The 27,230-nt window shown below is 32.6% G+C and overlaps 1 protein-coding gene across 8 annotated transcripts in view; it reads right to left on the bottom strand.

Moving 5' to 3' along the window:
- LOC124533590 (disintegrin and metalloproteinase domain-containing protein 23) overlaps positions 1-27,230 on the bottom strand; it is a 522,035-nt gene that overhangs the window by 389,138 nt on the left and 105,667 nt on the right. For 6 of the 8 annotated variants that reach the window (XM_047108967.1, XM_047108975.1, XM_047108969.1 and 3 more), the window contains exon 3: positions 16,998-17,042. In XM_047108967.1, the coding sequence (XP_046964923.1) occupies positions 16,998-17,042 (45 nt within the window). Of the gene's footprint in view, positions 1-16,997; positions 17,043-17,714; positions 18,019-19,071; positions 19,362-27,230 lie in introns of those variants that run through there. The other 2 variants (XM_047108968.1, XM_047108973.1) reach the window with 2 other exon arrangements.

Raw genomic sequence — 27,230 nt, 5'->3', positions numbered from 1 at the left:
AGTTTATATTTCTTAGGGTACAATTCCTTTATACGGTGTTGACCACATACTATCAGGTCAGGTCTAGTAACAGGCGTACCTAACAAAATAAAAAAAAATGATTAAAGTGGTGCCCAACTTCGTTGCATATTTTAGATACCACTGGGATAGCTTAGACAAATGCATACAACTTGTGATTCGATTTGACATACGATACGAATGGAAGCTATTTCTATCGTCTGTCTTTCTTATATATTTTGTCATGTATCATCCAGATACGAGTAGTTATGTCATTTATATTTTGATCTGATTTGTAAATGAATCAAAGGATAACTTAAGACAATTCTCACTGGTATACAACAGACGACGGTGATGGAAAATATCGTAACTAAATTTTCGAATGTATTTTGGTTTATATTTCTTAACATGAAGGACTAGAGACCTACACCAACTTCGCACGGGTGCAATGCTGAAACTAAATATACTACATTATTTTATAACGCTTACAGTTTTTCAGTCGTTAGACAATACAAACCGGTATGTCCCTGCTATCATCCCGCTATATCTCGTAGAGTTCAGCCAGCGTTTGCAATGTAAGCGCCAAAAATGTGTTTATTTACATCACATTAGAAAGCTCTAAAATTATCAATGTATCTTTACTATGTTTTTCATGTATTATATACAAAAATCTTCCTCTGGAATCACTATCTATTAAAAAAAACTGCATCAATAACAGTTGCACAATTTCAAAGATACATAGGGACAGACAGCGGTAAGCGACTTTGTTTTATACTATGTAATGATAATGATTATAATGAATATAATAATCACGTTTCGCAGACAAACGGTATTATGTTTTAAAAAAAGATGTGAGTGAAAATAGTAATAGTAAATTGACAAATCAAAGAATAGTATATTTGTATTTATATCAATTGTATCTCGTTTGGTGTTCACTAAATCTGGAAGGGCGGGAGGGGTTGAATTTCGTGTTACACTAACGACACAACCCAGATAAGACAAGAGCCAAGTTGTAAGTAATATTAAGTGGCATTCGTGTTTCAGTTTAAATTATGATAACTTAAAATGTGACTGACTTACCAAAACACTATTTCGTTTTCATTTTATAATTTTATTTAAAAATTAAATAAATTATGAAGCGGTTAAAAAAAGCCCATGAGTTTTCGTTATATAATTCAAAGATATATTATATTTATATTAAACATATTATACTTATAGTTGTGTATTTGTGTACATTTTAATGGTTTTATTTTTTTTTTTAAATGCAAGAAATTTATAACAAAAGTGGAGCGACGATATACGCAAGGCGGCAGGCAGGAGCTGGATGCGATTAGCCGGAGAAAGACCACAGTTGTGTGCACTTGGAGAGGCCTAGTCCAGCAGTGGACAAAAACGGGCTGATGATATTATGTGATGTGATGTGCTAGAAATTTGCATTGTCATTAATATTTTTGATTATACTATTATTTAAAGCATTCAGAGAATGCCTTAAAATATTTAAATATGCCAAACAATTGTTTTTGGATGCAATAAAGTTATATCTAAGAGTGTATTAATCAAAGAAAATATAGGTCTTTGTAATGTCTCACTCAATCCTACAAAAGCAATATGTATATATATACATAAAACTTATACAAGATGATGCAGAGCGTTTTGATGAAGGATTAAGTAAATTATATTATTAATATATAACTTTCATCCACTCTAAGTTTAAGCTATTGACGTGACTGGCTTTAACTAAATACTCTTGTTAATAAATACATTGGATAAGTAGTAAGTTTATTATAGACTAGAGATAGATAGAGAAAGATAGAATATTCATTTCAGCGATAAAGTACTCACAATTATTGGCAGTCAATATTTTTGGTACGATTTTCATGTTGGCCTTTTTTTAGCGTGTAAGCTATCTCCACGTATATTATTCAGGGATAGATCCAGGTATGAGTAGCCCACAAATAAAAAGGCGATGTGCTAAGGGCACTAATTGTGTTTTTAAGCTGTTTTTCTTCTAAGATGATACTGGCCGAAACAAATTTATCTAATGTGTACACAATGATCAGTATTCAATACCGCCAATCAAAAATACTTCTCATTATTGTGTTCTGACTTAAATGGTAAGTGAGCCAGTGTAACTATAAGGACAAGGTACATAACATCTACGTTCACTAGTTTGGTATCGCGTCGGCGATGTAAGATATAGTTAAGTAACAGTACCAATGTCAATGGGAGTGGTAATCTTACCATCAAGCGGCCCTTTCACGACCATTATATCATAACAAAATAAATAAGAGTTACCATTAAAACCATACATAAATCACTTCATAAAATGATAAGGCGGAACCGTATCAAATTAATAAAGTGAGTTACAAAGCCACTCAGCCCACGAGTGCCATATTGAATGGAGGAAAAGTGCAATATATCAATTCCACGATATAAAACTGAAATATATGACATACATTTTTTATGACCTAAGGGCTATGTAAAATTGAATTTAGAACATTCAAATTACGTTTTGCTATGTCGAAAAATTTAGACATTCAGAATAATAAATACGTTGATAATAGTCATACTTTATCCCGTAATCTATTATATTAATAGGTGAATCAATAAATTTGTAACCATTTTGTATCAAAAGACTCCTATAGAGGTGTATGAAATTTGGCACTGTTAAAGTTTGTATGGAGAAGGAGTGCAGTAAGCTAATATTTATATGAAATGGGTTAAAAGTAAATTAAAATAATGAATAACCCTATACACACACTACGATACGTTTAACACGCACACATTTAACGAAATAATATTTAATATGAGACATTCATAGTTTACGTTAATACTGCCGATGACAACATATCGTGTCAAAAATAAATACAATGAAATTTAAAACCATTTTATGTTCTCTCATTTTATACTTTTTATGAGAAATAATGGCTTATTTTCGATGCCATGTCGAATTAATTCTTTTTCAAATACCTTAAATATATTGTGTATTTAATATAGACCAATATGTCCCTTTACTGTATTTAATTCGAATGGATATTTTTCGAAGATATTGCAGATTTAAAATGGAAGGGCATTTTGTATGTCTAATGACAAATAAGCTGTGACCGGTGTACATAAAGACATTCTGTAGTATATTTAGTATCATCATTGCACACGTGCGAAGCCGGGTCGCTAGATAGCGATAAATTAAGGTTGAATTTCGACTAATTGGCGACCACATAAAATCTTACTTGCATATTACATATGATCACCTATATTATGTGATGGTAAGGGGTCACACCTACACAAATACTACTGACTATATTTCTAATAAAAAATTGATCCTTCCTCGTTTTAACAACACCACACAGAGATTCCACTTCTAAACAGTATCAATTGGTATTGTACTCTGGTGTAAAGTGGTGAGTAAGCCAGTGTAACTACAGGCACAAGGGGTTCATTTCTTACTTATTGGAGAAGGAAAATTTTATTGTTCTTATAGCGCGAATTTGTATGGACGACAATGACCTAGCCAATTTTTCAGTCACCTCATCTAGACATACATATAATAAAATTGGAGTGTCTGTTTGTAACATTAAAGTAGCCCTATTTTACTCAATGCATATGTACACGGTACATATGCCAAAATAACATTTTTTACAATTTTTGTCTCTCTGTCTATCTGTTTGTTCCGGCTATTCTGGAACGGTTGGACCGATTTCTACGGAACTGGCAGATAACTGATATTTTTTTTTGTTAAATTCTAACGCGTGCAAGGTAGCGGGCACAGCTTGTAAATAAATAAAAGACATCTTTTGCATCAAAATATTATGTATGCGACTATCTACTTACTCAGTACCAATTATAAATATCATTAATATTTCTTTCGCAAGCTCTTTGATCTGAAACCTCATTACAAATACGTTTCGATTTTTAATATATTAAACTAGAAATTTATTATGACGTTGTTGAATCATATTTCATTAAAAACGATTAAATATTTATAAGGGAAATAAAATCAACTCGCGAACATCAAAGAGACTGATTCGAAGGAAATGATTGATTCGTAATATTTGCTTGGAATATAACATTCGCCGCGTTACATGACAATTACATATTCGACTAAAACTCCAATAGCTCAGCCTTTTACTTCCTGTATTTTGTTACATGCTGTAAACAAATATAATAATAATAATAATAAATATTTAACAATATCACATACATAACTCTGATCCCAATATAAGTAACTAAAGCACTTGTGTTATGGAAAATCAGAAGTAACGACGGTACCACAAACAAAGACCTAAGACTAAATAGTAAAACTAATCAACTTTTTCTACATCGACTCGGCTAGGAATCGAACCCGTGACATCGGGGTGGCGTACTCACGAAAACCGGTGTATACACCTACTTTAAAAATTATGATCGTCATAATAATAATAAATATTAGTCAACATCACATACATTACTCTGATCCCAATGTAAGTAGCTGAAGCACTTGTGTTATGGAAATCAGACCCAATTCAACATAGAAAACTAATGGTAATCTATATCGACTTGGCCGGGAATGGAACCCGGGACCTCAGAGCGGTACGCCACTCGACCATGGAGGTCGTCAACGTCGTCATAGATCAAAAAGAATAATACACGTGTCTAAAAAAATTTAAATTAAAATGTACCTCTAAATCAAATCAAAATAAACTTTACTCAAGTAGGCTTTTACAAGCACTTTTGAATCGTCATTTTACAATTAAGTGAAGCTACCACCGGTTCGGAAAGTAGATTCTACCGAGAAGAACCGGCAAGAAACTCAGTAGTTATTCTTTTGTAACATTTAAAAATACAAAGTTATGTTAGTTAAATACAATTACTTAAATTAATATAATATATTACTCTACTTAAATAAGACTAATTCTCTCAGATTACATATTCCTAAATACTCCAACTTCATCATCTAACTGCTTAGGATCATAAAAGCATTAAGACTTTCAAGATTGTAGGTAATTAGACAAATAGTTTAATTAGCCCAGCGCAGGAATGGGGGGATGCACGTTCAAAGTATGTAGGCTAATTTGCAACGTATATTTTCTTTAATATTTTCAAAACTATGTTCAAGACGTCTTGAGAAGAACATATATATTTTTTATTAACGTTGATACTTTAAAATCGGAATGATTTTATTTACGATTATTGATGTTAGGCAGGCATTTAATGGTACTCTTTAAACGTTATTTTACAGAACTGTTAAGCTAGCATCGGTAGAATCCGAACCGAGAAGAACCGGAATGAAACTCAGTACGCAAGTTACATACTTACAGTCTGGTAGATAAGTCATCTGATAGTAAGTGATCACCACTGCCCTTATGGGACTTTGTAACTCAACGCAACGACATATTTTTGACAAATAGATATACTTAGTTATAAACTAAGTATATAAGTTTATATAATATACATTAAAGTGAGTCTAAAAAAAAGAAAGTAAAGAGTCAGCCTGTGAATTTCTCACAGATGGGATAAGGCCTCCTCTTCCATTAAGGAGAGGGTTTGGAACATATTCCACCACGCTGTTTCAATGCGGGTTGGTGGAATATAGTATAATTTCGATGAAATTAGACACATGCAGGTTTCCTCACGATGTTTTCCTTCACCGCCGAGCTCGAAATGAATTATAAACACAAATAAAGCACATACATATATATAGTGGTGCTTGCCCGGTTTTGAACCCGCTATCATCGATTTAGATGCACGCGCTCTAACCACTGGGCGATCTCAGCTCAAAAAAGTGATTGCAATTGAGTTAAAGCTGTACCACTAAGAAATTAATGTAAATATTAGATCTGGAAACATAAACTGTGACGGGATTGAGAATGAACCGAACTTATTTAAACATAAAAAATATATATTTCTGATAAACAACAAACATAATACTATTTTTATGTCTGTAAAGTGGCGCGACGTTTGTAACGGATTGCCACTCTGTTACACTCAATGTGACAATTCTAGTACTGATTTTCATATCGGCTTTATTTTCGTAACGCTCCTCGACCTTCTAACGTCAGGTGTAGTGTTGGAACTGTTATAAGAAAATATATACCTAGCTCATTATATATTACAAGACGTTTTTATCTCATTATTTGTCTGAATTAAAAATTGTATGAATTATACTGTCATAATTTTTGTTACAGTAAATAACACAATCATTTGAACCAATGTTATTTGAAATTGTATCGAAATACATAAGCTTCAACTGTTAGTTTATTTTCTTATATAAAGTTTTTACGTCCTATGTAAAATCAGGGTAAGAAAATGTTCGTCACCTTAAGATCTATTTTCATGTGCTCAGCATGAGCGATAATCTGCTTTACCGATCGAGGAAGACATATTGCGTCACAATTATTTAATGTTTAGATTTAAAAGGTACTAAGAGTTTAAGACTTGATAAAGGAATGAATTTGAAAACTGACTAAGTTTTCTTACTCTGACTGTACTTACTGTATCTAAAATCTATATTTCATAACCCTCAACTTGCCTAATCATTTTGTACATAGCTTTAAATTTAAATCAAAACAAATATCCCTTTTTAAATAACATTTTTTTTTTATTTTGGTTCTAAATTATATTCATATAACAGAATAGAAATGCCTGTTTCTTTCGTATTATTCATAGTTAAATCAAAATCTTAAATCTGTTTTTATCTTAACATTTAAACATGCTACAATAAAATAATTCCTTTATTATGTTATCAGTGAATATACTATAAGTAATTATTATTTTTATGGAGGACAGACAACATATAATATGCTACGAAAATTAAACGATAACATTTTTTCATTACTTACAAAAAATATTCATGAAACTTAAAAAGTGATTAAAACTTGAATGACGACTAAATTAGGTTTTAAATAAAAATTCAAAAATAAAAGCGTTGAAGTAACAGCCGAATCTGGCCACATGTATTCCCGCTATAACTCATGCGGCTCACGTGAGCAGAAATTGCAATACACGAATACATACAAAGATGGCAATGTGATTTCGCTCCGACGCCAGGTGTCCGCACTGACTTCCATTTCCGCTTCGACCTCGTCGTAATAGTCCGAAATTACTGAGATTTTTCCTTCATAAATACGATGTAAAACATATAAGACATTGTCTTTGAAATTATGAAGTTGTTCAAAAGGAAAATGTAAAAGAAAATTCTTAATTGATAAGAACAATATATTTTCGCAATTTTATTTTTAAACGACTAGGCGGATTAATTATTTTCTTATTAATATCTCTTACATCGTCAATGCTTACCTAGAGGTACTAAGACTTCAAACTAGAACAAAACTGCTAAATATTTTTGTTTGAAGGCACAATATGTGACGGATATCTCAATTAGTAAGCAATTCGAGACTATATGAATTGATATCCCTATATTTCCACTTTCATTCGTATCTTTTAATTAATGATCATAAAACTGTTTATAATAATAAAATTTGTGTAATGAATTGAAAAATTCTTTATATAGATTCTATCGAAAATACCGGCAAGAGACTCAGTAGTAGCTGTTTTCCAACAAGTTAATTATTGAATATGTCAGTAAGATATAAAAATAATTTCTTTATATCCTGCCTAGAAATCAATAACAAATAAGTCCATTCTTTTATTGTCTATAAAATAATATTATATTGAGTAAAATGCATTATTTATCAATTTATTTATGATATGAGCTTGAATTTTTTTAATTGGATTAAGTACATTACATAATTAAATACCAAATTAAATTAATTTGAATACAAAATATTGATAGCCATGACGTAAACATCCACAACATACATGTAAAAATACATAAACACAATATCAAAGCTTCACACATTCAAGCACGTCCTGGGTTAAGAATTTGGCTTCCATAGGTTTGTGGAGACTTATCGAGGCGGAAGATTCATGTTGTAGCGTTCCCAGTTGCATTGTGTTGTAACTGCCTTGGACAGGTGCGTGAACCATCGTTTATACGTTAATCAGTGAGACTGGCTGTCCTATTTTGATTTGGTACATATTTTGGTTTGTTAAAATATATGAGGAAATGAGTAAAGTCATTATCAAGCCACTCTTTCGCATTAGTAATACAAGTTCGTAGTACCTTCGATAGACTTGTTGTTTAATAGACGATTGATGTAAATGTAATTGTGTCATTACAAGAAATATATTTTGATTTGAAATCATCTAAGTGAAGTGTATATTTAGAAAAGATCACAAAATGTATTTTATCATCACACCAGCAAATCCTGCACGCCGTGCCCAATCTATCGACAATATTACCATCCGGGCCCTTTGTGACGACCAGTGTTTCCACCTGATGGTTCGATAGATCATCTAATCAATGTCCGGTGACAATACAGGCATCACTGCCTTTGCACCCCATTATAAACACTTTGTTTTAATATAAACCCTATACTTGATCAGATAGAGTATATTTTCAAATAAAGATAATTAGCTCCATAAAGGACGGTGATGCTGTAAAATAAACATTGAATTTAAAATTTTCCACTTAATTTCCTTTGAGTTATTTTATCAAAGAAACTATTTTTCTCTCTGGCAACAAGCTTTAATATTTAGTTATAATTTATAAAGTATGAAGGGATTAGTTTTGTTTCTTTATATTTATTAATTCACGCAAACGGCTAAGCTGATTGATGTGGTTTTATATTGTATTAGTTGGATTTATAGTTTCGAGAGGATCATAGCTGGACGGATAAATAGTTTTTTTATAATCCAAGGTCTAGAAAGTCTCATCATGGCCTCGCTAAAGAAAGAGCAAACCTTATCTATTGTTATTACTTAAGTATTTTACTATAGTTGTATATTTTTAATTATAAGTAATCAATCAGTCTCGAGAATGAAATTGTTGGAGTAAATATCCCCTTGCTGGCTTAAGAACTCCTCCTCGTTTTGTGAAGAAGGTTTGGCAGTTGTTCCACCACAACAACAACAACAACAGCCTGTAAATTCCCACTGCTGGGCTAAAGGCCTCCTTTCCCTTTGAGGAGAAGGTTTGGAACATATTCCAGCACGCTGTTCCAATGCCGGTTGGTGGAATGCACATGTGACAGAATTTCTATGAAATTTGTCTATATATGACGCTATAATCCCCGATTATTATTACATCGGTACATAGTTAGTGCATAGGGTAATTTATATAAAGACATCATATGCAATATTACCCGTAAAGAACACAACGAAATTAGGTATAAAAATGTCTAACAAAAGACGACTATACGGACATCATGCGATATGACAACTCTTTAAAAAAAAACAAAAGTCAGCAACACGAGGTTTTCTAAATAAATTAAAAGCCTCACATTGTCTCCTACACAAAGGGCGCAGTTTCATGGGAGATGACCTGGGACGGGTAAATAGGTAATAAAAAAGCACAATTAACGGAGCCCTAATGAGCGCGTGGCGTGCTCGGGTGAGCACGACTGGATGTAATGTTTAGTGATTTTTGTTGTGTTTCCCACATAATCTCAGTTTACTGACATATCCGCTTGACAACGCTCTACATGTGTATACACATATATCGTATATCTATGCTACAGCACTAGAAATGAGGTACAATAAAACGGATAGTTATACCATAGCAATTACATTTCAAGCAGATATGTTCCAAGCCAAAATTTTAGGTTGCTCTAAATCACAGATGCACATATTCAAAACAACAGCCTGTAAATTTCACAATGCTGGCCTAAGGACTCCTCCTCTTTCGAGGAGATGGTTTACAAACATATTCCACGACGCTGTTTCAATGCGGGTTGGTGGATAAACATGTGGCAGAATTTCGATGAAATGTTTTCACCACTATGTTTTCCTTCACCGCCGAGCACGAGATGAGTTACAAACACACATTAAGCACATTAATTCAGTGGTGATTACCGGGGTTTGAACCCGCAATGATCAGTTAAGATGTACGCGTTCTAACCACTGGGCAATCTCGGGTCTTGCTCAGTGAATAAAAATTTAAAGACTTGCAAGTTTTGATTTTTCTTCTAATCTTATTATAATTAAAACGCCACACGAATATCAGAGAAAAATAATAGATTTTCCAAAAATATGATTCTTGCTATGAGACGATCCGGATATATTCCATTAAATGGTTTTGCATTCCTAATGGCAAAAACTAACACCTGATTGTACCGAGTGCCATAAAGTAGAAGACGTTTATCATGTCATAGTGGAGTGTGTCCGGAACGAAGTTGAAAGGTCGCTTATGAAATTTGAAAAAGGAATCAATTTATGTGTGGTTGGGAAATGTAACAGCATTTTGGCTTTTCCTCAATTTGGGGAGACTAAAATGCTGTATAATCTTGTTTTATTCGCTATTAAGTAGGTATTACTGTGTATTCTCCAATGAGAGTGACCGATAATCTAACACCCTATACAATAACAACAAGAGCCTGTAAATTTCCCACTGCTGGGCTGAGGCTTCCTTTCCCCTTGAGGAGACGATTTATGAACACAAATTAAGCACATGAACTCGCAATCGTTGGTTAAGATGCACACGCTATAACCATTGGGCCATCTCGTCTCAGTACCGTCTATAATAAAGTCAGATTTTAAAAAATCGTAGAAAAGGCTAACTTATTTCTTATAAATTATTATAGATGCTAAAAACTCCTCAAAATTCCTTTCTTCTTTTGAGATTTATAAATAAAATGAACATCACTAATGAATTTTATAGTTTATCTATCTATCTGCGATCGTCTAGTATCTTATTCAGATTGAGTTATACGGTTTGAATTCCATGTCGATCGAATACAAATTATTGAGTTTTTTCTCTGGGAAAACTTTAAACAGGCCCGATTATGACATTTGATATTCACTTGATAAATAGTTATGCATTGAGATACCTCAATCCCCCTCCTAGACGAAACCTCACAAAATATCGATGTTATGTAGTTGAATAAGTAATGATGGTTAATGGACTTCAATTGAATTGAAATCGGTTGATACCATACCGTCCGTCTGTAATCAACGTCCAGGCAACATAAGCCGCGGGCATTACAGGTAACATAAATAACATATCAATAATAGCCCAGTATAACCTGACACGGCAGGGAAGGAGACTGCTCCAATACATTGTCATTCGAATAGTTCAAGTTAACTAGCTAGCGAACGCGCTTGCGGTGTGTACAGGAATTTAATAACCTTTAGGGCGCGAACACACGTCGAGCAGCGTATATGAATGTGGTACAGTTGAGAACGTCAACTCAAACAACAGTTCAAATTTCATTAAATATTCCAGAATATTTTTCTCAGCTGGAGGTATACGTCTATGTCATCTTAAATCCTGACTTATAATAAGACTTATACGATTTCACATGTTAATTAATTACTTAATCGATCATAAAATTTTCCATGAACATAAAAAGGTCTACAGATTAAGACGTTGGGTTCCACACCTGTTCCTCCCGCCCTTACGTGGTCGAAACTCCGGGAGAAATCTAATCTCTAATACAAGAACATTAAAAAACACGCTTGTCATGTCAATAATCTAAATCTGTAATCAGTTGCTTATACTAGTGACTCACCCCGGCTTCGCAAGCATACTTAATGTACGACAGAATGTCTTTATATAATATAATTTTTTGTTATTCTACATTACAATCCACTATGTCCATACCTTTTAAATGTGCAATATTTTCGATTTTCATTTAAATTACATGCTATAAAGGACCATATTGATCTACATTAAATTCACACCTTAAGTTACTTAATTTGATAAGCACCTCATGTAATGGTTAATGACCATTACATGAGATGCTTATCAAATTAATTTCTCGTAAAAAGTAAAGAATAAAAAATGATTATTTTGGGTTATCCCAAAGCTGACTTTTTAATAGACCCTTATTTTAATCTTTTTTAAGATATCGGTCAGCGTTTGCAATGTAAGCGCAAAAAAATATGTTTTTATTTATGATATCACTTTGGAAACCTCTAAAATTATCAGTGTTTCTCTACTTTATTATTCAATATAATAAATTATTCTTTCTCTGGAATCATTATTAAAACCAAACCGAATCTAATTCGTTGCGTTGTTTTAAAGGTCTAAGCATACAGACAAACAGGAAGCGAGTTTGTTTTATGCTATGTAGCGATTATATTCCAAAACATACTCCAAACGGCGCTGTATTTACTGGTATAAGTTTTTGTATGTATTTTGTCTTAGTCATTTTTCAATTGGGCATTACAAAACCTCTCTTCATTTATATAAATAGTTCTATTATGTGTAAACACTCAAATAGTAAAGTATGGCCGTAAATATAATACTCATAATTATGAATATGTGATCATAAAATTTTAATGAAACAAGATTATTAATGCGGTTAATTAGTACGTATTTTGTCATACTGTGACCAGTATGTACGCTAGCAGTCAGCCCGCATCATCCCGCGGGTGTCATCAAGGACGATTAAGGGAATTTTGGTAACCGCTTATGTCAATACATTGGAATATTTAAGCGCAGCATCTGTATGTATGGTAGAAAACATCCCATTATCAAAATCAATCCGATCAATGAATGAATGCATTTTTTCGGTTCTTCTCTGATTCCGCATTTCTAATTGATGGTTCCTTATACCTTAATGTGCTTAATTTGTGTTTACAATTCATCCCGTGCTCGGCGGTGAAGGAAAACATCGTGAGGAAACCTGCATGTGTCTTATTTCATTGAAATTCAGCCACATGTGCATTCCATCAACCCGCATTTGAAACAGCGTGGTGGAATATGTTCCAAACCCTCATCTCATTGGGAGAAGAGGCCTTAGCCCAGCAGTGGGAAATTTACAGGCTGTTACTTTACTTTTTTATACTTTAATAAACCATGTAAAGTGACAATTCAAAGATCTTGAGTATTGTGTAATGTTGTGTGTGTTGATACTACCTACTGAATAGGAGTGCCAAAATAATATCAAAATTCCCACTTTACGTGGGAAAAAATGAACAAAATTCGGTATTAAGTTACTCTTAGCGAATACCAAGAAATTTTACTTACCAAACTATATAAACATATTATGAATTCACAAACACTCAAACGAACGCCAATCATAATAATAAAAGTATTCCTACTCAACCAGTAGAACTTAAGCATTAGGTTATTAAATTATATAAAGGTATATTTATTAAAGTATACAACAAACCACCAATGTTATTATCCACAAAATTTACTAGTGACGTATACTTTGAACTAGGAAACACGTAGTGACTGCTTTATTAAGCGATGTCGATATTACAGTTGCGATATTTTCTGATGTAGCGATTAAAATATATTACTGCGTATGTTTAAATGTTTATATTAAGTACATCCCTAGTTTAGGATACCCTTGGGATTGTTTTATTACTGCAACAGTAAAATATTACAGAGCGTTTTATGAATTACGTATTTTAGTTGGTAACATTATTCATATTTTGGGCTTACGTTGTGAAATTATTCAAAAATATTCTAGCTGTAAAGATGTGTTTATTAGCGAATACATTATGATAAATTAATTTATACAAGATAACATTTTGTTTAATAAACCGATCAAAATCACAATAAACCTTATTCAAGTAGGCTTTTACAAGCACTTTTGAATCGTCATTTTACAATTAAGTGAAGCTATCACCGGTTCGGAAAGTAGATTCTACCGAGAAGAACCGGCAAGAAACTCAGTAGTTACTCTTTTTCAACATTTAAAAAATACAAAGTCATGTTAGTTAAATACAATTATTTAAATTAATATATCCTGCTTGGAAGTCAACAGGTATTAACTCCACGCTTTTTTATCATCTATAAAATCTTGTATTGAATAATATACCTTTTTACCAATGTATATTTTACAAACGATTTGAATTTACGAAACGGCAAAGTTAAAAATGTTTGCGGAATTTTATTAGATGATAGAAACGATGATAGAGACTAGACGATACAAGTGTCCTTTTTCTTATATCTCAACGTGCAACAGCACGCACACAATCATGCTAAATACGAGTACTGGTGAGAAAGAACGACTATCATTTACAAAGAGTGTTCACTGGTAGTCTCGCATGCTATTTCTAGCATCCAGCATGATTTGACGTTTGATTTTTTATTCCCTACGAGCCAGTGAGGAGGACTACTCGCATGTTAGCCACCGCTACGATAAACACGCTCGTACGGAACGTGTTTGTTTATAGAGGGCATGAGGTTTGCAAACATACATAGACATCTATTGGATCAAATCGTATTCGCAACTCGTTTCAAAAATTTGAGTGCCAGCTACCCTGTGTCTTTCACGAATAGTTCTAAGAAGTAGTACGTGGACTTGCTCTCTATATATGGTTAAGGACTCCAGTTCCAGAAATAGCTTGCTCTCAATAATTATGCGTAACGGTGATGATGATGATATGATGATACGTTACCAATATTTTTTTGTTTTTATGGACAGACTGGCAAATAGATCAACTGATGGTATTGCCCATAGACATTTATACAGTAAAAAAGATTAATCATATCTCGAGAACTAAGATAATGTTTTTGTAACGGTTGTTACACTGGCCGACTCACCCTTCAAACTGAAACACACCAATATAGCTGTATAGCAGTAAAGTATACTACCAAATAATAGAATATGTGATATTTTAAATACACATGCTTATTATTATTATTAAAGTTTCACGAGAGTGAACAAGACATTAGTAGGTAATGTCGAAATATCGAACTCCACCGAATAAAAAATAAAAAGCATGGTAAATATCCCGAAATTAATAACATTAATAGAATATATTATTATGAGAGTGAGTAAACAATTGAAAATATTTTAAAAAATATTTTATCGACGGACAGAATTCCGTCATAGATTTATTATAAGTAAAAATAAGGATATATACCCAGTAAACATTTTCGCGTCGCTTGTGCTGCAATCAAGTCAGAATTCGGAATTTTCTCGAATAGACCGGCGATTCGCTCGTCTGTGACTTCGCAAACATTTAAACCTTCATTAGGTGTTTGCCAGGCTTATAAAATATTTTCTACTGTGTGTTATCGAGAGAAAACTGTCTTAATACTGTTTGACTTGGGATCTTTATTTTTATAAAAAAATTTGAACAAAATTATTGAACCTTTTGGATTCGTTTATTATTTAAATCATACTATATGTATATTACATTACAAACCTTTATATGTTAGTATGTGCTTCCCTTCTATAATTTAAATTGACACTAGAAAGAAACATGACCTCTCTTTACACCCTCAACGTGGCACTTACAACGGGATCAAAGATGTTATGCTTTGTGTAATTACACTGCCTTAATCATCCTTCAAACCGGAACAGGCAATACAGAGTATTAAGGTTTGGTTAGAATTAATTAATTAATGAGTGATTTCTGAATCAGTTCAGATAGACTTCGATGAAGCACTGCCCTCTGGAGAAATACACAATATCTATGTTGTTATCTACGACATCAATTGTGTTTTGGGGATTAATAGTCAGAACTGGTTTCTTTGGGTTTCTAGTTTCATTTTTTTTTTTATTAAATTCGCATCGATGGTTTTACTATAAAAGAGCAACAGAGATAACAGAGTTACTTTCTCATTTTTTACATTAGTATAGAAGCCTGTACAAATCAACTGATATACATATATCATTACATATTAAAATCAATAACTAACGTAATGTTATGCGTAATATAGATAAACAGGAGTATTCTGTGATATCAAACTCGAAACTCACCCGCCGAACACGATGGTAAATGTTTGAAAGTTAGGAGCAACATTACCTACGATTATTACATTGAAAGGATAATCAAAATAGCGTAACTCCGTAAGTCGGATTTCAACATTTCGCGAGCTAAGAACTACGAAGTGACTTCTTACATCATAGCATTAACATAATATGTAAATTAATATTAAATAATTTAATTTAAGTTAAAAAGATTAATTTGTAATGCTCTCAATCAAGGAAACTATAGGAGCGCGAGTAGCGCCATCTATGGAACATAATTGGAACGATTATTCAATTCTCATGACAGGAAAAGTAAACGCGTCCTACTTACTTGCACGTGAACAAGTCTAAGTCTGTTTATAGGATGATAGGCAGTCGATCAGACTTTGATGTAAATTATTGTAATTACAAACGAAAGTGACGTACCTATTTGCTTCTATATTTGTTATAAAATATGAACAACGCTATGTTGATGAGAACGACTCGTGTACCGTGACGGTAAACAGTGGGCGTGTCAGTTTTTCATGCCGTGACTGTCTTTATTGTAGTGAGTAGTATACTATACTACTATATATACTTCATTTCTATATAATATCATAAAATAATAAATGTATCCATATTTCTTTGACGACATTAAACCATAATTTGTTTTATTCCATTGTTTTATTGGATTGCCTTAATTAATTATCAATTTTGTTATTTCATCTTTGCCAAGAATCCCGCGCCGAGGAACATGGGCATCAAAGTTTGTTATAAGGTATTTATCAAAGAGGTATTGAGCAATTTTTTTTAATTTCACCGCCTTATACAAATAACCATTAAATGTCTCAGCGTGGCAACACTAAGTATCAATTACGCTAATTGATTTTTGTTCACGTCGAAAATATTAATATCATATTATGATCCACTGGGAAAGGCAAGACTAGCTGATGACGGATGTCAATGCATGAATTATACGGCCATTAATCGATGTGGCCAGTTTGATAACTGTCTGAGATGTTTAGCTGTAACATGAGGCTTAGTAGTGACTTAATATGTCGGAAACAATTCACACCAACGATAATATATTATGCTGGGTTGTTTATGACTGACGATAACTTAAATTTGGAGCTTGGACCTTTTTTCTTTAAGAGTATTAAATAAGCCGAGTGCACATCACTAAAATTTAATTTACTTTTAAAATAAAACGTATTATGTGTAGTATGACATATCTTTTTTTTAATCGTGTTGCCATCCTATCACTGCAAATAAATTTTATTAAAACGCTTGTAATAAATTTTTTTTTTTAAATTATCATAGACTTACGTGTATCGGATAACATAGCAGGTAGATGCAGCGCAAGACATGAATCTGAAAAAAAAAACACATAAATTAAAAACGTGTACTTATTGTCAACTTAATTTATTGTGATGAAAGTAAAAAATGACTTGTAAAATAGATCCATATTTTTAATACGTTTATAGATATTTATTCTCAAAAAAAACAAAAAGTCGCTTACATGAGAATACACATAAAGAGTAAAGTAACATTCGTGTTCGTCTTAAAATAACTACCCATTCAACGCATTGCTTTATTATTGTTATTGATTTTATATAATTAATAGCAATAATAGTAGTTAGCTAGTTTGGATTTTTTATGTGAGCAGGTATTTTATTATAAAGTTGTGCTCCTTCATATGTAAGGGGTTTTTTTACTGCGTGCTGTTCTAGTTTGAGGTAATACAAGAAAGCTAGCTCGTCGGGTGCTACGTTTAAAATGTTCCTTTACTTTGGTAAATTTTATATTAGTGTGGATAGTTTTACCCAAAATAGAAAAGACAAGTGTCATCTGCATACAGGGTTATATATCCATGGGAGCCAAGGTCTTGGGTGTTATTAATGTAAGTCAGAAAGAGCAATGGGCCTAGTATAGATCCTTGGGGAACGCCACAAGTTATAGGTAATGACTTAGTTTGATAGTCCCCAATTTTTACCACTTGATGTCTATTAGTTAGGTAAGATACGAACATTTTTAAAGCATTACCATGGATACCTATGCTTTTCAGCTTCTTTAACAGTAATATGTGGCTCACAGTATCGAAGGCTTTCTTTAAATCAATGAATATACCCAAAACTATACATTTGGTATCGATGCTTTTTTTATTGACTAGGTCAATTGTCCCAGAGAGTATGCTACTTCTTAGTCTAAAACCGTACTGCCGTTCAGAGATAAAGTTAATTGTTTCCAAGTATTTATGTAATCTATTGTGTAATATTCTTTCGAGTATCTTAGATAGGACTGGCAACACAGATATTGGCCGGTAACCTGGGTCCGTTTTAGGTCCAGATTTATATACCAGATTTATATAATAGGAGTTACTCCAGCAATTTTCAATGTATTTGGGAATGATCCTGCTAATAATAACTTATTGAAACATTGTGTTAAGGCCCTAGCTATTTGCTTTAGTATACATTTTAATACTTTTCTGCTTATACCATCTATTCTAACACTGCAATGACCGTCAAGGTTATGTATTATATAGATTATTTCGCTCATTGTACATGGTTCAAGACTAGACATATCATGGTCAGTTTCAAGATTAATTTTAGGTAAGACGTAGGACAAATTATCGTAAGAAGTGTTAATTATCTTATTTGCTAGCATAGATCTTATTATTTTGACAGGTTTCGGGATGTTTCCGTCAATCAAGGAAAGGATCTTCATGACTTCAATTTCATCTTTTGAGATTCTTTCTTCAATACATATGTGCAGATTCGGGTAAGCCTAACAGTATATTCCTTTCTCTGTTCCTACGATCTTGTATGTATCGAGTTATTTGTTCGTTGACAGGAAGTTGGTTTTCGGCTTTAGAATTCAGGGTTTGAGGAGATGATTGAAACTTGCTGATATTAACCTCGAATGTCTTTATTTTACTCTCGATCTTTTCTTCCAATCGTGTAACCTTAGCTTTGATGTTTTCGTGTTCTTTCCGCATGTTAGACGAAGATTGTTTCATGTTGTTTAATTCTGTCTTGATTTATGAGAATAGATTTAGATTAGAGAATAGATTGACATTTCTAGATTCACCGTTCCAAGAAATGAAAATAAGAATCTACATGATAAAATGTATGTTTTCTTTTGCGTAGTGTTATTTGTGGTTCATCTGTAAAACCGCTCAGCATCGATAAGTCTGGTTGCCAGTCGGCGCGCGCTTCTGCTGAGGAGATCGCTGAACACTCATTATATTATTTATAATGTATGGCAGCGTTAGGTTACAGTTGTGAGCGCAAGTTTATAACTTTAACTAGCGGTATTTACTTGCGCCCCGCCTCGCCTATTACATCCGAGTCGTAGTCGTAGCCAGTACTTAATATTAAATATATCAGTAAGTAAAGTATACCTGCGCGTTGCATTGCACTCAGCGTACGACGTATCGATGCGTGACAGAGTTAAAAAATCACAACTGCACTCTTTTCGCGGGGGTGCCGCCGGGGAACGCGATAACCCTCAGCACGTTCAATTGTTTCTTATCATCGAATTCCAAGAATAAAACGATGTAATAACTGGTAGTTCGCTGGCAAAAATTGGATTCACTTGATTATTAATTAAAGACTATTTTGCTATGACCCTGATTATAATTTTAAAGTAATTGTACACACAACGTCTTGTAACACACGTCTGCTCTGTACCACGAACTCTGTAGATATATTAATACTCGATTAATACTTATCGCACAAATGACTTAACTTCAATAAATACACACATACATAATATATAAAAATAATTATAGTCACAGTTATTAATTAAAGGTTTAATCTGATTGCTCGCAGTCTTTACAAAGCGACATAAGTAAATAACTAGACTAGTTTTTTTAAATATTTTTAAAATGTCTTCTTGAAGTTTCTACGCAAAATAACTAAGAATAATTGATGTTTATCTGTAATATATTATACAGTTATAAAATAAAATAAGCTTTTTACAAGTATTCAAATAACCAAAAGTTATTGTGAAACTATAGTAGCAGCTATATGATTCTTTATTAACAAAGCATGGTTCACGTCGTTTTGTTTCTTAGATAGGTGAACGGTGTTACTTGATGATGAGCGACAAAGAAATCTCGTGGCGAGTTACATTAATATGTACGCTATAGTAACCATTATAAAGAATATATGTGGCAACTTTTAGCAAGATCTTTCGAACGGTTCGTAGCTGAAGTTCAAACATACATAAAAAAACCATTTAAAAGTAAAGTAAAACAGTATGCGTTCAAACAATCGGGGTTGCAGTAACATTGAATTTTCCTGTGCTTAATTCGTTATAAATCTTCTTTATGAGTTGTTAAAGAAATATCATGAGAAAATCTGTACGAAAAAAAAATAAACCAGGTTTCTTTCGCCAGTAGTTCTCAGGGCAGGGCATATTCCTTTTCGAACTATTCAGTAAGGAAGAGTATAACTCCTCCATTTAATAAAGGATTTTGATTTGATTTGTTTTGATCAAATTCTATAAAAAGAGCTTTCGAGCAGGACTTTCTCTTCAAAAGGAAAGGTAACAATACTCATTTATCTACATGTAACTTTATATATAAAGACACCGCTTCATTTAGAAATCTTGTAGTTTTTATATATGTACTTCCCACTAATAGTATACAAATGAATGCGTGTATATTTGGACGCTTGTAATTCATGCTGGATTCAGATGTTATTTGAAATAGACAGCTTACATCGTGATTAAATAAATACCTGATAAGTTCCTCTACACTGCGAAAGGAAGCTAATATTCCATAAAGAATGTTTACATAATTCTGTAAAAGTATTGTTTGAGATGCGCGAAGTATTTTTCATACACATTTTATTGTTTTCCTCGCTCTTTATTTATATTATTTAGACATAAAATTTTTACGAAGACCTTTGAACGAGCGACCTTTAGCGCCATTGACCGCTATCACATTTATTATTATCAGAGTCAAGTATGCATCGAATATTTGCAAGAATTCCAAGCTCACTCAAGATGTTCCTGGTATTTAAGGTCAACCTCCGATATGGTGAAATATTGTTATGGAAATATCTATTTACGAACGCAAACTAATTACAGTACCAGCCAGTAAATGATCCAAGCTTATACTCTAAGAACTTAGGCAACTTTCTTCTTACGAAATTTGTCAAAAATACAAAACCAAATTCACTGAGCTTCTTCTCCTATCATAATTACACTCGACGCAAATATACCCAGATTAAAGATATCAAAAATGATTTTTTGCCAACAATTACTACTAGGTAGGGGTATAGTAAGATTGAACGCTGCTTATAAGGACATAGGTTAGAAGGGTAGTACAGGAAACTACCTACTAAACTTTGAAGGTGTTCTGTTTCTAAAACAAAAATTGTAACAACAAACACCTGTCAAAGAAAATGGTATGTATGTATGTAAATAGTGTGTGTCACATACATACCTACAACAATCAAGAAACATCAACTGTCATTACAGTAATTCGAAATAATAGTTTTAAGTTATAATTTTTATATAACTTATTAAGATCTCACCAGAGCAGTAAAAGTTAATATGACATAACAAGTATCAAAATTGACTTTGTATATCACGTATCAAGTATCAAGAATGCTGCGTCTTTGTTATCCATCTTATGAAATCAATCGCTCTATCTAGATAAGATCTGGCTCTTAATCCAAAGCCTAGCGTCAGTCATAAGCACAGGAGTATAAGCATTGGATTAAATCGTAGACTTGTATCAAGACGGTATGCGTTATTAATTTATGTACTATAGAATTAATTAATCTTACAACGTCTAGTTATGAGGAAGCTGTCTTATAATACCTACTAAGATTTTAACTCAAGTTAATGATACAATTCATTAACTTGAGAACTCTTGTAATCTATAAATATTCAATTAATATTTTGTTTAATAATTCATACTTACATTATTATATTGAATAGAATTTGAGGATGACTTTTTAAAATCACTAATTCGTTGCATATATATATATATATATATATATATATATATATATATATATATATATATATATATATATATGATGTAAATTATTTTTGTATATCAAACATTTGATACCAGTAACTACGGTTTCTTACCGGTTTTTCTCAGTAGAATCTACCTATATTTCGACACGGTGGTAGCTTCACGTTTAAAGTACTTCCGTAATTTTTTATGATTGAAGTGAGCAGGAGTCTTCATATTATATTAATGTATAGAATTTACTATATCACTTCAGAGCTGAAACAAACTAAAGTGTATGAAGCTTAAAATTCAGTTGCAAGTCTTAAGTAGTTACATAGGTTTTAGATAGAAAAACATCCACGTACAGTCGGGTTAAGAAAAGCTTCATCACCTTAAGATCTCAGTACGAGCGATGATCTGCTTTGAGAATCATATATTGCGTCTTAATGATTTGATGTTTTGATTCACAAGATACTAAGAGTTTAAGACTTGATAAAGCAATCAATTTGAAAATCGACAAAGGTTTTCTTTCTGAATGTAAATAAATTAAAGTAAAGCAACAGCCTGTACATTTCCCACTACTGAGATAAGGCCTCCTCTTCCATTAAGGAGAAACATATTCCACCCCGCTGTTCCAATGCGAGTTGGTGGAATGCACATCTGACCGAATTTCGAAGAAATTAGAAACATGCAGGTTTCTTCACGATGTTTTCCTTCACCGCCAAGCACGAAATGAATTATTAAGACCAAATTAAACACATAATATACATAGTAATGCTTGCCTGGTTTGAACCCGCAATCATCGGTTAAGATGCACGCGTTCTAACCACTGGGCCATCTCAGATTCTACCAATGTGTTCATATTATCTTTCACTGGAGTTCAAAAGAGTTTAATCATATTCTACTAATATTATAAATGTGAAAGTTTATAAGAATGGATGTATGTATATTTGTTCCTCTTTTAAACCAAAACTACTGAACGGATTTGGATGTTTTTAATAGTAATATAGGTTATACATCAGAATAACACATAGGCTACAATATATAATGATTTTTTTTAATTTGGTCATAATATAACGATACATAGCAAGTACCCGTGCGACGCCGGGGTGAGTCTCTAGTACTAAGTATTATAAAGTTTGTTTCAGCGGTGTAGCCATCAAATCAAATCAAATCAAAATAAACTTTATTCAAGTAGGCTTTTACAAGCACTTTTGAATCGTCATTTTACAATTAAGTGAAGCTACCACCGGTTCGGAAAGTAGATTCTACCGGCAAGAAATTTAGTAGTTACTCTTTTTGAAATCGTAAAAGACAGATACGGCCGGCGTTATTTTTCCATTTATAATGTTAGTATAGATTATAAGAAAGTATATTTTAAACTAAATTGATGTTCCTTTGATTTAAATGTAATCTCAGAGTCGTGTTCGATATCGCCGTCAGACGAAATATGTCCAGCATTAAATTTCCGTCAGAGTGCGTGCCGACTTCAAAGACCGAAAACTTTTATGTATCGCGATTGACTGGCTATTTCATAAACTTATATTTGTTCGCAGAATCAAATATTGACTGACCTTTGGAACTCCGGGAAATGTTATAATTTATGACGCTTTCGTAATATTATGAACACGGAATAACCAATATGTGATTACGTCACAGCATAAGATTATGTAAGTGTAAATTACCGTAATAAGAGGTACCAAAATTTATATGAAACTTTATTATGGAATAGTTTGGCGGACGAGCATAAGGGCCACCTGATGGTAAGTGGTCACCATTACCCATAGACAAGGACGCTGTATTAACATTAACTATTTCTTACATCGTCAATGCGCCACCAATCTTGGGAACTAAGATGCTATGTCCTTTGTACCTGTAGTTACACTGGCTCACTCACCCTTTGTATGCAAGCCCACCTGGGTAGATACCACCCAGATGGGTCCATAATATATTTCATCAACAGGAATACTAAATATTGTATTACGATTTGAATTGTGAGTTAGCCAGTAAATACAGTCTCAAAACACATCTTCATTTCCAAGCTGAGACATTGGAACTGTAAGGAATGTATAATATTTCTTACAGCGCTAATATGCATACTCTTATATATGGTGGTCGCTTACTATCAGGTACCATCACTTACCATTTGTCCGTATATTATAAAAAGCAGAATATTATTTTATATTTAGACAGATGTGTCTGGCATTATCAAGCACAAAACATAGATTAAGAATTTATAATAAATTCCGTATAAAAGAGCAGTTGCTTTGTTTCCAACGAATATTATTATTATTTATGACATTCGTTGAAAATATTTATAATCAACACAAACGTCCGTCGGTTTTGTACCCTGTTGCATTACAATTAGGTAAACAATGTGCAATGTGTCCTCGTTTTTTTTTGCTCAGTGTTTGTACACAGCTGCCAGCGTAGAACAGGTAAATTAATTACATTTATCTCATAGAACATATAACGCAAACATAACGTTAATAGCCTTTGTCCTTCTTGAAACTATATAACAGACGAACTGTAATAAAATTCCACCTGCCTTTGCCAATTTATAAATTTATATCTCATGATAAAAATGTTGAATACGGTAAAAATTTGGGTATATAATTCACAAATCAAATTCTTACCGGTTCTTCCCAGTAATATCTAAATTGTAAAGTATTTATAATTTATTAAATGCTGGTATTCGCGAGAGCTACGCGGTACTAGAAAGTTTTTGGATATTGCAGCGATTTTATTGTTAGTTTGTATATAACTCTAAAATAAAAGTAGCCTTAGTTACTCCTTATTACATCAGCTATGTGAAAGTGAAAGTACTGTCAAAATCGGTCTAGCCGTTCCAGAAATTAATCGAAACAAACAGACAGACGAATATTGAAATATATATCTAAGTACATCTTATTTTGATACTTTCATACATACGCATTTAGTAAAAACGGTTTTTTTTTAATATTACAAACAGACACTCCAATTTTATTATATGTATAGATAAAAATACTATTATTTTTTTATAAAACGTCAATATAATTCATTATACACGAAATAAAAGTAACAAAAGCGACAATATAACGTTACAATTGTAACAGAAACAAGGTCGACAATATTCGTTTTCATTTTATTTAAAACGTCAATAAATGTGTTCGAAATATAAACTTAAGGTCACTAAAGAATTATCGAAATATTTATCACCGTCACGACATTTTCAACACGAAAATTGGCAATTTTCCCTTTTTACACACTCAGCATAATATAGCGTTCCATATTTGTCGTACGTACGACGCGATCCGTAAAGGCCTAACTCGGGGCAATTCATTTGATCGTTTCATGGTTTACCGAATTTGTTTATGAAATCCAAAATTACAAATTCCACGGTGAACTGGACTGATAGATCCAAAGGGCCGTCTACTACATACATACAATATAGCGAAGCGTCTGTCTACTCGGCTACAATATATCAGTATTATTTTTTAAATACTAAATATAATTTTGCCTATTTTCTAAATTAAAATTTCTTGTTATAACATAAAAATAATAATTAATATGACAAAAATACATGTTTGAAGAATAAAAAAGAGGGTAATTATATATATTCATCGTAGTTAAGCTTCAATAGTGCAATGATATGAGAATCTTGCCGATTGTAGTCCTGGAACATGACATAAGGATTTAAAAGTGCATATTGAACTTAAAGAAAATATAATTTGAATAAGTGAGTGAATGGAAATAGACCAAGTACACATATTGATGGTACTCAATTCGCATATATGGTTGTCAAATTCATTTTTTAAAATATTTATGAATGTGGCAATAGACATTGGCGCTGTAAAAATATAAACCATTCCTTTACCATCAACCAGAAATCATAACTGAGATGTTATATCCTTATATTACACATACACACACACACACACACACACACACACACACACACACACACACACACACACACATACACACACACACACACACGTCATTAACACATCATCTAATTAATATTTGTTTCTATCTTTACTCATAGTCACCTCACGGACACTAAGACACTTTATTAGTAAAAACGTCGCACTCACACTCTACTAATGGACGCGATAATAATTTAACGTGAAGGGGCGGGGGGAGGCAAAAAATTCGTGAGTGAATAGATCTATACTCGATGGGATATGATATCGGAAACACCATTAAGGAACCTACTGAATTTTCTTCAGTATTTGAGTTTTGGTAACCTACATTATCCATATCCTCATACCTCGGGTTCTGTATAAAATTTCATTCCATTTTAATTTATAACTGATATTTATAACATTTGTAACGACATTCTGTAACTCACAAGCATGTGCCTGAACATCGTTGTCCATATATTTAACTTCGAAAATGAAGATATTTTATTCAAGTTTCATCACCGGTTACACCCTAAAAGGGTGATTTATTTTCGAAAATGCTATATCAGCTATCTTTTACACAAAATAGGAGTTTAAAAATCAACTTTTGCTAATAATCTATGTTCCTTAGAAGATGAATTAAAGAAAATAAGATGGAAGCTTTTTAGTACATAGATAAATTGTATCAGAAATACTGTGCAAAACAACATCTTGTTAGACAGACTAGTTTTAGATAGGAGTTTTATATCAATTTTAAAAAAATATCTTTACTATGAGTTTAGGTTACCCATTTAAAACAAAAAATTAAAACTTGTATGCCATTCATAAAATAAAAATAACGATAAGACTTGATAAAATATAGAATCAGAAAAATTTGATATTTCTGTGAAAAGTTTGGTTTTCCAATAAAATAAATAATTAAATCAATATTATTTTTGCTTCAACGAAAATAAAATTTACATTTAAAATAATCATAAGAAGAGCAAAACTTTTATTTACTCTCTGATACAAATTCTTAGAAATAATGACTGCATTTCACATTGCATTCCTTCTTTATTTTGATATACACTGAGCCGTTTGTATAGCGTACAAAGCCCATCTCCAACTATTGTTTGAAGGAAATATTATAAAATAAAAAATATAAAAAACACCAAGATGTACGGTTATATATTTCGCCGAACCAAACCCAGTCACCAGAACAAATTCGTAGCTTTTACACGTATAGCAATAACAAAGTTCAAAGTGCATTCCCGAAGGCGAATACCGCTTAAGACAAGCTGGGCAGCATGCATTTAAATCGAATATTACTGATCTTATATTACAGCAATGACCAGGTAACGATTATTGGTATACTATACGATGTCCGCGGCTTTGCCAGCGCAGTTGGTGACTAACGATTGCATGCGCCATGTGGGGACGCGATTCCACGCTCTACTTTATTTTATTAAATCATACGGTTTTTTAAATACCATCATCATTCATTTTTATTTATTTAAAAGCATAAACATAAATTGACCCGTAAGAACTCCTCTTCTAGTTTTTGAAGAGAAGATTTTGGAGGTATAACATAGTGTTCCAATGTGAGTGTTGGACACACTTGATAGATTTTCTACTCCCTCATAGTAGTTTACCAACGATGCATTCCTTTATAAATATATTAAGCACGCGTCAGATTAAGTAAGAAATTATAAGATAATTAGA

The sequence above is a fragment of the Vanessa cardui genome, chromosome 11 (genome assembly GCF_905220365.1).
Source record: "Vanessa cardui chromosome 11, ilVanCard2.1, whole genome shotgun sequence".
In the NCBI taxonomy this organism is placed as follows: domain Eukaryota; kingdom Metazoa; phylum Arthropoda; class Insecta; order Lepidoptera; family Nymphalidae; genus Vanessa; species Vanessa cardui.
Note: the sequence above shows the minus strand (reverse complement) of the source record. Positions and strands in the feature narration are given on the sequence as shown.